A 16,380-nucleotide genomic window follows, 5' to 3' on the forward strand; every position below is an offset into this window, starting at 1 on the left:
CTGAGTGAGTTTTGTTACCCCAGATGTCAGATGAGTAACTAGCTGTTCTGATGCCCTGTGCTATACAACATTATTATTAATTATATTGTATGTATTGCTTTAATTTTGTGATCATGTGATCATCTGTAGGTATAAAGATGGTGTTTTAGTAAGTTTGTTTGAACACCTGATGAAGCTATAAGTGAAAGCGTTTGTGTGACTATTAAAGCTGAGCTGCAAATGGAAATTTTGATATTATTTCTTACTTCATTTACCAACTAGTGATTTTTCATATAAGTGGATACTGGAGCCATACCTTTGCTATTTTGGTTTGCTTTTCAATATTTTCTCTTTTGCGAAGGTATTTGGTGTATGTTTGGTGTTTTTGTTCTTTTTCTACACGTATATTCTCTTAACACCAGAGTACACCTTGAGTATGGCTGCCGGCAATGATATTGTTGAGACGTTTGAAAGAGCAGAGATGCAAGGACAATTAAATTGGACTGAAGTGAATGTGAATGTTTTCATCTCTAGAATTAGCGATAATGAGAATCCGCTGTTTACGGATACTACATCTACAGCTGGTGAAGATATTTTGCAAATAGATTATTTGGCGCTAAAAAGTGATCTACTAAACTTGGAAAGAGATTTGTGTAAGTTAAAACGCACACAATATGAGAAATTTCATTTGCAAGTATGCTTGTCTGAGAAAGTAATACCCCGAGGGCTTAGGGTATTAAAAATGCCGGCCCAAGTTGATTGTGACATTAGTCTTTTGAGTGAATGGCAACAACTTAACTTGTCTACCAGTTTGGGTTATTTAAAATTGCTAATAGCATCAGCAACAAGACAAGAAGTAGTTTTGCTTGAGACTATAAAGAGCAAGTATTTAGCACTTTGTAATAAATACTGCCCAGTGGTTTTGAATAAACCAGTGACTGAAACTATAGACAATGTTGCTATATGTGGTAGAAAATTGTTACAAACCAAACTAAATAAACTATATAGGGATCATAAAGATTCTTCTGCTGGGAATATCTTTACTTGGCCACGAGATTCCAATGACCATTTACGTTCCTCTTCATGCAATTTACAGAACAGAGATGTTTCTAATGGAGCAGAAGTGCAATTGGCGAGCATCAACATTACACCTGCAACGGATACACAGGAGGGTGGTTTGAACAATCAAGGTGCACAGCCGGTACCTTTGAATTCACCTTGCACTACAGCAGTGACTACCTCTAATGTAGGTGCAGGGGCGAAAAGGAAGACTTTTACAACAATGGCAGAAGTGCATAGATCTACTGATGCAGATTTTCCTGCCTTGTCAATGTCTCACAACCAGGACAATGTTACAAACAATTTTTTTAATGGGCCTGAATACTTTGGGCCTAAATTTTCCTCTTCCTGTGAGGGAGAGATCAACCTGCAGAATGAGAGGGGGACAGCAGAAAACCCAACAAAGAGGCAGGAGTTCGACCAGATACAAAAGGAAATTGGGCGAAAGTACAACAAGCCCATTAATGATAAAAAAAGCATTTCAGCAAGTAAGACATTGATTGTTAATCTTTCAAGTTATTGTTTAACTGACCATGAAATGAGTGTATTTAACAAAGGTCTTGCATTTATTCCTACAGGAGATATGCAAATAACAGATATTATATTTGATGTTAAGATGTTCACTCGCAATATTACTTTGAAAAGTATGTTTAATGGAGCACAGGAACAACAAATTGACTGTTTTAAAAGGCTGAGTATTTTTGTGCCTAAACATAATGCATTAGTTAATGTTTTTAAGCAACTATGTATATCTAACATCTATCAGGCATATAATAACAGATTGAGAAACAAGGTGATGAATAACAAGTACAATTTAAGTAAGGCAGAATATAGAGCCTTATGTGAGTTATAGAATAATGAAAATCTGGTCATTAGAGCAGCAGATAAAGGAGGACAAATAGTGTTAATGAATAGAACAGAATATGATACAGCCATGTATGATATGTTGTCTGATGATAAGTTTTACAAAGTTATTACATCATCACATGTCAATACTATGATTAGTTCCATTTCGAATACTATTAGGTGGTTGGAAGCTTCCTCTTTTATAGATCATGAGTTAGCTAAATATTTTCATACACCATATCCCACTATTCCCATTATACAAGGACTGCCTAAAGTGCACAAGAATCTTAATAAATCACCCATGAGACCAATAGTTGCAGGTAATAATTGGTGCACTGAATCAATATTTTTAGAGAAATGTTTTAGGCCTATAGTCAACAGGTCCCAGATAGTTTTAAGAGACACAGAGCAGTTTTTAAGTGATTTGTTTCAATTTATAAATTCTAATGAAACATTTTTGTTTGTAACATTAGATGTGGTCCACTTGTTCACTGTAATCCCCAATAATACAGGTATAGAATATGTTAAAAAACTACTAGTGGACTCTGGGGAATTTAATAGCAATGATATTTGCTTGGTAGAGACTTTATTGAATTTAGTACTTCAGAATAATGTTTTTGTATTTAGACACTATATACTGGCAGAAGAATGGTGTAGCCATGGGGAGCTCTTGCTCCAACAGTTATACCAATGTAGTTATGGCAGTGTGGGAATCGCAACATTTAATGAGATGTCCATTTAAAGATCTTATTTTATTTTATAAAAGGTTTGTGGATGACCTCTTTGTTCTATGGAAAGGAACAAATGAACAACTATTAGATTTTATGAAGTATGTTAACAGCTCGTCTCATTTTTTTAAGGTTTACACTGAACTATTCAGCACAAGGTATACATTTCTTACATGTGTTTGTTAACAGGGATGATATGGGAAAGATAAGTACTAGTTTGTATAGGAAGGATTGTCATACCAATCAGTTATTGAATAGGAAGAGCATACACCCCAACTTTATATTTAAAAATGTTGCTAGGAATCAATTCTTTAGACCCTCAAGGTTGAATGTGAAAAATGATGACTATGAACAACAAAGAAAGAGAACAGAACTAGAGTTACTAGAGAGAGGTTATGAAAGAAGTATGATTAAGAACAATTCCACAGCGGTTGATTCCATGAGAAACACTACTGCCAAACCTTATTTTTCAGAGAGAGGTACCAGTGGGAGACGTCTGATGAATAATAAATTAAGGATGTCTCTTAGTTATACCAGGGATGTCAGTATTTATATTGCGATTATAAATGAACATTGGAACATTTTAATGACAGATCACCAAATTAAGGATATAGTAGGAGCAAGACCACAATTTTCATTTAAGAATAAAAGGTCTCTTAGGAATAGGTTATGTAATAGCAAACCAAATAATTACACAGTATTAGATCCAGGTACGAAACCATGTGGTAAATGTAGGTACTGTGGTTTTATTTGTAAGAACAATATTTTTAAACATCCAGATACTAGTGAGACTTTTTATATTAATGCAGGTGCTACTTGTGAAACCTCTCATGTTGTTTATCTTGCAAGTTGTTCTCTATGTAATAAATTTTATGTAGGCAAAACTGATCGTACCCTGAAAGAGAGAATTAGGGAGCATTTATATCACATAAAGAAAAGATGTGATATCAATGCACTTGCCAAACATGTTATTAACACAGGTGAACAACATATTTTTAAGTTTTTAGTGTTAGTTACAACTCATATCAGTGTAAGAGGAGGCAATATTAGGTATAGAACAGAAGAAGTGGAAGCAAATTGGATTGTGAGACTTAGAGCCAATCATGGACATGGTCTCAATGACTGTGTACCCATTAAACCAGTTCTCCAGTTCCGCAAATAAGTATATACATCTTTATGCATTTTTATTATTGATTTTATATTGATTATCTGTTTTAGCAGTTTATATATATTTTTATATATATTTTTTATTGTTATGTTTATATACAACATTATTATTAATTATATTGTATGTATTGCTTTAATTTTGTGATCATGTGATCATCTGTAGCTATAAAGATGGTGTTTTAGTAAGATTGTTTGAACACCTGATGAAGCTATAAGTGAAAGCGCTTGTGTGACTATTAAAGCTGAGCTGCAAATGGAAATTTTGATATTATTTCTTACTTCATTTACCAACTAGTGATTTTTCGTATAAGTAGATACTGGAGCCATACCTTTGCTATTTTGGTTTGCTTTTCAATATTTTCTCTTTTGCGAAGGTATTTGGTGTATGTTTGGTGTTTTTGTTCTTTTACTACAAAATATTTACATTTGTTTATCTTATGCTTTTTAAGTTTATTTTTCAGAAAATGCTCTGGAATGAAGATGTGTGTAGGCTACTAGAGGTGTGACATTCCGCAGCACACAGGTGCTAATAAGTTAAGTGGCCATGGTGCTGCAGCAAATCTTTACTAAAGTTTCTTGCACAGACTGTCATATGTATTTCACCAGAAAAAGCAGTATTTTTGTTACTGCATTTAGAGCAAAGCCTCTGATACAAGCAGTGTGCTGTGTAAATCAAGAATGGGATGTAGTAAAATCCTTCTGGCTTTCCAGAGTGAGTTTTGTTACCCCAGATGTCAGATGAGTAGCTAGCTGTTCTGATGCCCTGTGCTATCCTCTGATTTGCCCCCACCCTCAAATTTAAAAAGTCCATTTCCCTATCTGGTGCTCATTGCCTAAGTAGCTAGCCAGCTTCATATTTCATGATCTCCACTCCCCAGTTCTGAGGTGAGGACCAAAACAGCTATTATTTAATTTTAAACTGTAGTAAACTGTTTGCTACATGTGTAACAAGCAGCTGCTCCAGTTTATGCCACACACACAGGACTCTGTTCTAAGTGCAAATGACATACTGGAATTAATTTTGGAATACCAGTAAGGCACTGATGGCATCAATATGGCATCTGACAATCATACCCTCTAACAGCCTCCACTCAGGGTGGCCAGCTATGCCCCTGACAGGTATCACATTAAAATTATGTGATTTTTATTATGAATTTTCTTAAGGAAACTGAAAAGTAGCCTCTTATACATAGGTAGAAAATGCAATGTTTCTGAGGGGGCATTGCCCAGGGCACCAGACAATTGAACTGCAGCTCTGAAGTCTCTTTGTCACAGGCACCAAATGCATTGTTTTGAGGATTTTTTAGTGCCACATTCTGGCATTATACTGAGTTTCACTGGGTGTTGTGTTGAACTGTTAATTATCAACTAATAGCTTGCTGTTGCAGAATCCTCCTTAGTCCCTCTTTAGCTACAGTATGTTAGAAAGCTAAAAAAAACAATACCATACAGTACTCAAAACTTATTCATTATGGGGCCTCCTGTTCTGAGACAGAAGCCCTCGCAAGTATGACAGGTAAGCCCCCCTGTAAAAAGAGTTATTGAGTCAAAATACGATGAATCTTCTGTAGCAGATGCTGTTCAAACCCTTTCAAGATGTTAGCATAGCTCTTTAAGTATAAAAATGGTGGTCATCGCCCCACTAGAATCACCCAATGTCCTCCACTACAAAGTTAGTTGAGTTATAATAATAAATGCAACAAAGGGCAAATAATGTTCTTAAGCATATAAACAGACTCAGAAAGACAATGTCGTTCCCACACATAGGCCAAGGTAGAGCTGCCGATATAATCAACGTCCCTCTAAAATGTGGAGAAACAAAAACAAATATAATGGGGACTTTGCCAGTAGTGGAGAGTGCTGTCCTACAGCATCTGGAGAAGATGTAATCCACCGAAATGTTACATAGACCCCATGCTTGCTGACATAAGCAATTCAACACCACAGAGTTTCCAAAGATAGGTACACAGCCATAAATATAATGGAGATGAATGTTAAGGTAAAGGTGTTGCTCCTAGTCCAAAACAACGGTGGCCAGCATCACAGAAAGACCAGATTCTTTATAGCTTCCACCGGAGAATAAACAATCATATCCAACCCTGCTAAAAAAGCCAAAAGCAGAGCAAAAGACATCAAGGGAAGGCATACACAAACAGAAGAGGCTGTATATACTCAGCCAAAGATGCAGATAATCCACAACACACTGGCCAACAGCGAGATGAAGCACCTAGTACAGAGACAGAAGCCCTAACAAGTACGTCAAGTGCAAATGGCCAAAAACATCCAAGTTCGAACAAAAGAGCCAGCACCAAGTCTTGTAGCAGAAATGATTTCATTTAACATAGTATCATACCGGTTTCGGCACACTTGCCTTCCTCAGTGAATAGCAATGCTATGAACACAGAATGTTTATATAATAGTTAAAGCCACATTCCTGTTGAGTCATTTCCTCCAGTATAATCAATTAGCATGAATTAATTAATTAAAGTAAATGTATAAAACATGATTATAAATGATCATTTAAGCCCGGTGAGAACAGGCCAACTAATTTAACAATCCAATATTTTTCTGTTCTGACCCAACTGACATTGCCAATTGCTTTGTGGTTACATTGCCAATATCCTTGCAAACAAATTTGGTGGCAGCTTCACCCTGAGACTTGTTATCAAAGTGCTAAAATAACTGAGTCCCTTACTTTTCATTAATATCTAAAGACTATTTACTGAAAGTGCTTCTTCTATGGGGCCTGACAGTATACCTGCTTGTTTAATTGCTAGTGCTAAGCATGCACCTGTAGAGACATTCCTCAAAATGTTTCATTTAAGTTTAGCTACTGGTTTTGTCCCTGATGAATGATGCACAGCAGCTTTCATACCCCTTTATAAGGATGGGCCTACAAGTGACCTGAGTAATGCGAGACTTATTAGTCTTGCAAATCTCATCCGCAAAGCCATGGAACTTATTATAACTGACCACATAAACTGTGATATCAAGAATTCTGTTAGACTTGACTTGGCCCTCAACAGTTTGGTTTTGTGAAGAGTCCTATTTAATCTGGTAAATTTCTTCAAAAGGGTTATGGAGGTTGCATATAGTGGCTATGCAATACACACAGAGTATCTGATTTTGCAATGGCCTTTGCTTAAAAAAAAAAAATGACCCATATATGGTTAGAGGGATAGCAAACTAGCTGAATGACAGAAACCACACATTCGAATTGCAGGTGTCTTATTAGAAAGAATTAATCTGACCTCTTATTTATCTGTAAGTCCAGTATCACCACAATACTAAAACCAGGGACCTAAATCTTCACCAAAAGATAAACACATGGAGGGACAGTTTTGTAACCCTACACCTGGATATATCAAGTCTTGCCCTGCTGTATGACCTTGCCACATGTCCCAGTATACTGACTGTGTATGCTATTATAGTTAGGAAGCAGCTACAGCATGCAGCATCTTAAAGGGCCAGCAGTTCCAAGCACCACAGGCAGTAGTAGCTGAGACAGATGAGTCAGAGGAGCAGCCAGCAGCAGGGGATGACCATGCCAGATGGATGTCATGGCACTAGCAAAGAGACATCAGATTGTACATAGCTTTAAAACATAACTATACAAGACTTAGATACACTGCAGAAAAAGTAATGATGTACAAAGAGCAATACAAAATTATCATCATTTGCACAGGTGGACAAGGGAGTACAAGAGTGCATGTCTTGCACAGGGAAGTGTGAGAGGAAGAGTGCTGAGATGTAGTCAAAGAAAGAAATGCTTTTATGGATGGTGTGGAAACTGAATTGTGGGAAGGGGTTAAAGTGTGGAAGGACCAGGGTCATTGGACATGTAAGGTATGCTGGGCACTGTGGTGGTGCTGGTGTGTGTGTGTGTGTGTGTGTGTGTGTGTGTGTGTGTGTGTGTGTGTGTGTGTGTGTGTGTGTGTGTGTGTGTGTGTGTGTGTGTGTGAATGTGTGTGTAACTCTGTAGGGAAACAGTTTCAACATTTGGTGCAACACTGTGGCTTGGCTTACTGGACAGTTTCAGGTCATGCATGACAGAGGGTATGTGTATGTTCCTCTCATGAGAGATGGCTCTATCAGGATCTTCACTAGCTGTCCTACAACCTTGGATAGATGTTGGTGCATTGCCTGACAGTGACCAATGTCTGCTGGAGGATCTATCAGCATGACCATGGCCACAGGGACAGCCTCTTCTGGGTGGAGATACATCCACAACTGATGATACTGTGGAAGTGCTATTACTACTACATGAGTGGGACCTTGCTTATCCATGGCCAGGTCAGCTAGAATCTGAAGATATAGCAGATGACTGGCTAAAAGGATGCTCCCTTGCTCCTGACAGATGTGTGATTTAGTCTATCTAATGAATCACACATGTGGGTCATGCACTCCAGCAGGTCAACATGCACAACCTGGATGACTGGCACTATCCCTGCTATAGCTATGATGGAATTGGCCTTTGCCTTCATGATGGCCCTGTACCTATGCTGCGCAGCAGCTGGTGACATAAAAAACGGTGGTAACCATATCTCCTGTAAGCACCATTACTGACCCTCCTGAGTGGATCCCCCCTGCCCATGAGTTTTATAGGCAGATACAGATATCTCTGATCTGGGGGCCATACATCACTTATCTATAGTTTCCCCATCAACCTGTCCACTCTCAGATGGTTGTTTCCTGAGTATCTGCAGCATAAAGACTGTACCCATACTCTGAATATGGGATGCAGGGGTCACACTCACTCACTCTGCACCCCCTGCCTGCGCCTGCTCATCGCTGTCACCATTATTAGAGGATACAGATCTTCCAACATCAAGTAGGGCAGTTCTACAGTACTGGTGGTGGATAAACAATCACCTGTGAATACAGCAGGGTAAATAAGACCCAGTACCATGACCACACATGCAGGTTACATTGTTACAACTATAAAATGATGATAAAAAATAATATCCCAGCCATACTTTGTGCAGATGGACTTGAAACTTGGATCACCCACATACCTGGGACATCTGCTATTTATATTATCTGGAACATTTGCAGTTCTGCTCTGGCATCCAGCACCAGACTGTAGGACACTGTGGAGGTAGTATTACTTTTAAGTGTAGTCAAAAACTCCTCCAACTCCATAAGGGATGTTTTGGTAGATAGCCCACCATCTGTTGTCCTTCATTCCTGTGCCAGGGACTCTGCTCTGTGGGTGGCAGCATGGATCAAAGCTGTCACCTTATACCAGACCATATCATAATTGTGACCATGATCAGTCACATCATTAAGACTGGTGACAATTTCATGCCAGGCACAGTCACAGTCGGGGCTGTTCAGTGGAATGGGCTTCCAAGCAACATCTACTATTGAGGTGGATGGCCTCTAGTTAACATGCTTTTCTAGTGGAAGTAACAAAAGCTGCATTACCTTTCCTCTGGGCCTGTTGTTTAGGCATAGCTCTGTTTGTATGGAAAACAATGGACTTAACAGCCATGATCTTGCATCATCAATCATCATCATAGTCATCATCATCATCAGCAACACCCTTTTTTCCCAATTTCCTTTTTTCCCAATTTTCTATATGCGGTCAGGGATTATAAACTGTTGCCATCTCTCTCCATTTTATGCCACTGTCATTCTCCTTTGGCAATCATGCCTGACTGTCACAGGTCTAGTCTCACACAATCCATCCCTTTGCTGGATGCCCTTGTTTCCTCTTGCCTTCTTCCCGTCTGTCCCAGATCTTCTTCACCAGATTATCTTCTGTTTTCCTGCACATGTGCCCAAACCATCATAATATGTTCTCTTTCATCATCTCTGCAAATTAAGCTACTCGAGCTTCTGCTCTGATGCCCTCCTTATTCATCTGTCTCAGTCTACATCCTACCACCCATCTCCATCATCTCTAGCTTCCTCAACTGCACTGCCTTCACTGCCCGGGTTTCTGTACCATAAAGTAATACATGTCACACCACTGTTTTGTACATCTTATTTTACATCTTCTTTGGCATTCCTCTGTCATACACTACATCTGACACTCTGTGCTAATTGGCTGTAGCCCCTGTAATTCTAACTTTCTCTCCACACTGCTATGAGTACCCTCAGAAGCCATTCTTTCCCTATTTCACCCAGCATCTTTATCATACCTGCTGCAACCTCATCTGAGCCTACTGTTTTCCCCAATTTCATTTTCCTTAGTGCTGTTCTTACTTCTATGGTGGGCTCCTCCTCTTGTCTCATCATAGGCTGTGTCTGGGGCAATACAGCCTCTGTGGGGTTTCTTTCATTCAGAAGCTGCTGGAAGTGATCTTTCTATCTGCCTCTGGTGTTCTGTGGATGGGTGAGCAGGTTATTTCTGGTATCTTTTATGAAGAGCATCTGGCCATCTTCCTTTGCTTCCTGCTTTTGTCTTGCAACCTGATAAAGATTTTTTGAACCACCTACTGAGTCACTTTTCAGAAGCTGGTAGAGTACCTCTGTTGTTCGTTATTGCAATTGTTCTCATAGCCAAACAGTATTCTTTCTTGCCTGATTTGTCTTTTCTAGCTCCCACTTTTTTATTCAATCCTTTCTTTTGATGACATCCTGGACTTCTGCATTCTACCATCTTTCCTTATGTACCATATTTCCATATCTGGCTTGGTCCCATATCTGTTCTATAATCTTCAAACATGCTGCTTTAAAGCACTGCCATTTTTCTTCAACTCTGAAGTCTTCCTGAGGTGATAGAGACCTGAGTATTTCCTCAAACTCTTGTGGTCTTCAGCCTAGTCTCTTTTAACTTTACAACCTTGTGGCAATTAGTGGTTTGTTCAGTGGGCTGACTGTTTCACTATGGATGACGTGCAGTCGCTGATCAAGTCCCAGTATAGAATTGCATCATGGTCAAATGTGGCCCATGGCAGAATAATGGACCAGGCCGCTCCCCCAGTCAAACAAATGGGGCCCTAGGCAGAGTAATGGACCAGGCCACTCCCCCACAAACATTACAGTGAACCATTATTTATCTTCTTCTTTCAGCTTTTCCCAGTTAGGGGTTGCCACAGCAGATCACCTGTCTGCTCATGATTGACAGTGTAGTGTTTTATGGTGTTAAGTTGGCAGCCCAGCACCCAACCTTCCACAGGAGGCACACACATGCACACACTCATGCCTAGGGCCAATTTAGAGTGTCCAATCCACCTACAGCATATCTTTGGGAGGAAATCAGAACACCTGGAGGAAACCCATGCAACCACAGGGAGGACATGCAGACTCCACACAGAAGGAACCCCAGCCAAGGATCAAACCAGAGAACCTCTTGCTCTGAGGCAGAGATGCTAACCGTTGCACCACAATGGCCGCCCTGAACCATTAGAACCATTATTTATCTATTTCTCTGCAATTGCTATAAACACTGTTCTGACATGTCAGTGTACAAATTTATAGCACAAACACAGATGGTCATTTAACAAACAAACAAAAGAAAACAAAAAACAGTCTCACATTAAAAACAGACAACATGAAAAAGTAAACTTGTCTTCCATTGAAACTCACATTCGTTGAAAATGCATTTAAACTCACATTCATTGAAAATGCTTCTGGCCATTGGTGGAGTATGTGTGCATTTATATTCAAAGACATCCCCCAGACCCAGCAATTATAGGTAATTGTCAACTCCATCCTTCTCAGATGTCTGTGTCAAAATATAAATAAATAAAAATAACAATAATAATGACCAAAGTCAGATTTTAAATGTTTCACACAAACACACAGTTGCCAAATAATTTTGATTTAATTCATACACACATGCACAATAGTCCTGTAAAGGCAGATTAAAAATTGTTTAAAAATGACCAGATAAGAGCATTTATTTCATCCACAGAGAACAGACCAACCTTACTGTAGTATCGGGCAAGTAATGTTGTTATTGTACTGTAGGGGCGCTCTGGGGAATTAGCAACGTGTAGTGTTGGTTCTGTATTCTCTGGTAACTTGTTGTTTCCGGTGTATGTATGGCAATGGCGAAGTTGTGAACATGTAGCATGGGTGTGCACCTGGAGGCTCTTAATAAAGAAAGGCCTTACAACTCCAGAACTGTGTGGTCTCCTTATTTCCCAGGATATAACATATTGGCGACGAGGATGGGATGCCTCCGAGTCCGCTGCGAGTGAAAACGGCGGGGTGCAGTTAATGTCGGACGACGAAGAGACTGGGCCTGCCGGAGTGATGTCTGGTTCCATGTTGGGGTCGCTGGTTGCATACGACTGTCAGACCCAGACCTGGGAGGAGTATTGTGAAGTGTTGGAACATTTTTTTGAAGCAAACCAGATAATGGATGCGGGCCGGAAGCGAGCCATATTGCTGAGCTCGGTGGGCAGCAAGACATACAGTCTGATGAGGAATTTGTTGAGTCCTGATAAACCGGGGGATAAATCGTTCACGGAGTTGATGAGCTTGCTTCAGTCACATTATAACCCGAAGCCGAGTGCAATAGTCCAAAGGTTCAAGTTAAATTCAAGGACTAGAATGGCCAATGAAACGGTAACGGAGTATGTAGCAGTGCTGAGGGAACTGGCGCAACACTGTAATTATGGGGACAGACTGACAGAAATGCTACGAGATAGGCTCGTATGTGGCATTGCAGATGACCGCATACAACGCAGATTGTTAGCGGAGCCTGAGTTGTCGTTTGAAAAGGCCTTGAAGTTGGCACAGGCCATAGAGACGGCGAATAAAGACATTCGTGATTTACAACCAAAAACCATCGAAGGGGTGGGAAGCAGGAGTGCTAACCCACTGCCAGTGCATAAAGTGGTCGGGGAGCATAAATCGCCAGGGAAGTAAGGTCAGTATGCCTGTTACAGGTGTGGCGGAGAACATCTGTCAAGGAACTGTCGTTTCTTAAATGAAAAATGTCATGCTTGCGGGAAAAAGGGCCATGTGAAGAAAATGTGCCGTTCAACGCCCTCTAGGGACCAGCCGAGAAAGGGGGAGGAAAAGAGCAGTATGATGGATAGAAAGGGAAACCGGAAAATAAAACGGCAGTATGCACACCACATGTGTGAAGGTACAAAGCAACACACCAGGGAAGAAGAGGAAGTGTTTACTATGTTTAACATGAAAGAGGCAAGGTGGGAAAGAGTCGATCCCATCACAACCCAGTTGGACTTAAATGGTAAAATGGTGCAGTTTGAAGTGGATACGGGGTGTAGTGTGACAGTTCTGTCCAAGGCTGAGTATGGAAAGTTATGGCTAAAAGAAGCTCAGAAGATGCGGGACTGTTCAGTGACTTTGAAAACATATACCGGTGAAACAGTTCCCACACTGGGGATGGCCAAAGTAACTGTAAAACATAAAGATAAAGTCAAACAGTTGCCAGTCATGGTGGTAGCAGGTAATGGACCAAACCTGTTAGGCCGGGCGTGGCTAAAGGAGCTGGAAATGGGTTGTCTACGGCTCCATAAAGTAGAACAGCAGGGGCTGGCCTTGCAAGATGTGCTGGAGAACAACGAAGAAGTGTTCAAAGAGGAACTGGGGACCTGGAGGGGTCCACCAGCAAAGATACACGTTAAAGAAAACGCAATGCCAAGATTTTATAAACCCCGACCCGTACCATACGCAATGAAGAAGAAAGTGGAGACTGAGTTGGAGAGACTCACCAAGCAAGGTATAATTGAACCAGTGAAGTTTTCGGAATGGGCAGCACCAATTGTTCCAGTATTAAAGCCAGATCATACTGTACGCATATGTGGTGACTACAAGCTAACAGTGAACCAAGTTTCAAAACTGGAGCAGTATCCATTACCCAAGGTGGAGGATGTATTTGAAAAGCTGTCGGGAGGTGAAAAGTTTAGTAAACTGGACCTCAGTCAGGCTTATCAACAAGTAGTCCTGGAAGAAGGGTCAAAGGCATATGTCACTCTTAACACACACAAAGGGCTGTTCCAAGTAAATCGTTTACCCTTTGGTGTTTCCTCTAGTCCAGCTATTTTCCAGAGAATAATGGAGGGACTGGTGGCAGGAATTCCGAAGGTGGCTGTGTATCTGGACGACATCCTGTTGACGGGTAGGAACAATGTCGAGCATCTGGAGACTCTGAACGAGGTGTTAAGGCAACTGCGAGAGGCTGGTTTACGGGTGAAGAGGAGTAAATGTGTTTTCATGGCAACGGAAGCAGAGTTCCTGGGTTACAAGGTGGATGCCTCGGGCCTATACCCCCTGCCAGACAAGGTAAAAGCCATCCAAGAGGCACCTGCACCCACAAATGTTACAGAGCTGAAGGCCTATTTAGGCTTACTCAACTATTATAACAGGTTCCTACCAAATCTGTCAACGCTGTTAGCTCCTTTACATAAACTGTTAAGGAAGGAGACCCTGTGGACGTGGCAGGAGGAACAAGACAAAGCGTTTGAGCAGTCCAAGGAACTAATGCAGTCTTCAGAGGTTTTGGTGCACTACGATAGTCACAAGGACTTAATTTTGTCATGTGATGCCTCACCTTATGGGTTAGGGGCCGTGTTGGCACACCGGATGCCAGATGGACAAGAAAGACCCATTGGGTTCATGTCACGAACCTTAACACCAGCGGAGTCAAACTATTCTCAGCTAGACAAAGAGGGTTTGGCTGTAATGTTTGGAATTAAGAGGTTCCACAAATACCTCTATGGCAGGAAGTTTACTGTGTGCACCGATCATAAGCCTTTGTTGTCACTTTTCAACGAGATGAAGGCCGTGCCTCAGATGGTTTCTCCCCGCATTCAGAGATGGGCTGTAACATTGAGAGCTTATGAATATGAGATTGTTTATAAGCCCGGGAAACACCATAGCAATGCGGACGCGCTGAGCCGTCTGCCGCTACCGGGGCCTCTCCAGCGAGAGGAAACGGAGGACCGAATGTTGATGATGGAGGACATCACGTTGGTGTCAGTGAAGGAATTGAGCGAATGGACACGAAAAGACCCGGTGTTGGCTCGAGTGTTTCAGTGGGTCCAGCAAGGCTGGACGACACAACAACCTGATCCAGTTTTCCGGCCTTATGAGGTGAGGAAAACAGAGCTGAGTATGCAAGATGGATGCGTGTTGTGGGGGGCACGAGTGATAATTCCGCCCCCAGGAAGACGTGCACTTTTACAACAGCTGCATCAGGGTCATGTGGGCATCACCCGAATGAAGGCCTTAGCACGAAGTTATTTCTGGTGGCCAAAGTTGGACCACGACATTGAAGTCGCTGTGAAAGAGTGTAAAACCTGTCAGCAACATCGCAACTTACCTGTGGCGGCACCACTACACCCATGGGAGTGGCCGAGTAGACCTTGGCAGAGACTTCATATAGACTATGCAGGGCCTTTTATGGGGGCAATGTTTTTGATAATAATGGATGCTCATTCTAAATGGATGGATGCTTACCCAGTCAAAACACCCACTTCCACCACTACCATTGAATGCCTGAGGAAGAGTTTTAGTAGCCAAGGATTACCAGAGACTATTGTATCAGATAATGCTTCATGTTTCTCGAGTGAAGAGTTCAAGGGTTTCCTGGAAAAAAATGGCATTGTACACGTCACATCAGCACCATACCATGCGGCTTCAAATGGCTGTGCTGAAAGGGCTGTCCAGACCTTTAAAGCGATGGTGAAAAAGGCTGGAGACGGAAGTATGGCAGCCAAAGTATCAAGGGTGTTATTCAACTACCGCATTACACCCCAGTCTACCACGGGATTGTCCCCTGCCGAGATGTTGCAAGGACGGAGATTAAGATCAACCTTGGATCTGGTGCATCCAAACATCCGAGCTAAGGTAGAGAGGATACAGTGGAGGCAAAAAGAACATCATGATCGACGACGGAGGGAGAGAAGTTTCCTGGAGGGAGATGCAGTGATGACGCGAAACTTCAGTTATGGACCTAAATGGATTCCAGGGTTTATTGTCAAGAGCACGGGTCCCCTGTCGTACCAGGTGAGGTTGAATGGAGGTTTAGTGGTGAGGAGACATGTGGACCAGATTCTGCGGAGTGCGCAGGAGAAGGACTCCATGGAACTGCAAGCCCCGGAAATACCGTTAGTTTCGGGAGAAGGGCTCGCAGCGGCAGGAGGATCTCCGATCTTGGGGGTTGAGGGAGACCGCCGGGACTCGGAAGGAGAGGTTCCGGAGGACCCAACTGTTCCAGGGATGGACACACCGGTACCAGAGGTGGTAACTGTGACATCGGAGTCACCTAGGGTGGTACCATTGCGCCGTTCTAAGCGGGCACTGGTTAAACCTAGTTACTTGAAGGACTATCAGTGTTACAATTGCATGTCTAGCTTAAAAGAGCAACCTAACTCGATTGTAGGGTAACCGTTTAATCCTAGCCGGGTATTTAGGAATTAAGTGATTAGATGGATTGGTTTTGGCTTGCTCCCTTGTTTTTTCTTATGTAAAGAAGCATATTCAGTGCTTAAAAGGGGAGGAATGTAGTATTGGGCAAGTAATGTTGTTATTGTACTGTAGGGGCGCTCTGGGGAATTAGCAACGTGTAGTGTTGGTTCTGTATTCTCTGGTAACTTGTTGTTTCCGGTGTATGTATGGCAATGGCGAAGTTGTGAACATGTAGCATGGGTGTGCACCTGGAGGCTCTTAA

General features: G+C 41.6%; 1 protein-coding gene across 1 annotated transcript; it reads left to right on the forward strand.

Annotated features, from left to right (window-relative positions):
• Positions 1-415: 415 nt before the first annotated feature.
• Positions 416-16,097, forward strand: LOC122801215. Its single transcript, XM_044070769.1, is given in 3 exon segments — positions 416-1,831; positions 12,111-12,936; positions 13,141-16,097. Coding segments are annotated over 3 exon segments (5,199 nt in total).
• Positions 16,098-16,380: the final 283 nt, after the last annotated feature.

Source organism: Protopterus annectens, chromosome 4.part1 (assembly GCF_019279795.1).
Source record: "Protopterus annectens isolate FY-2018-M chromosome 4.part1, PAN1.0, whole genome shotgun sequence".
Classification (NCBI taxonomy): Eukaryota; Metazoa; Chordata; order Ceratodontiformes; family Protopteridae; genus Protopterus; species Protopterus annectens.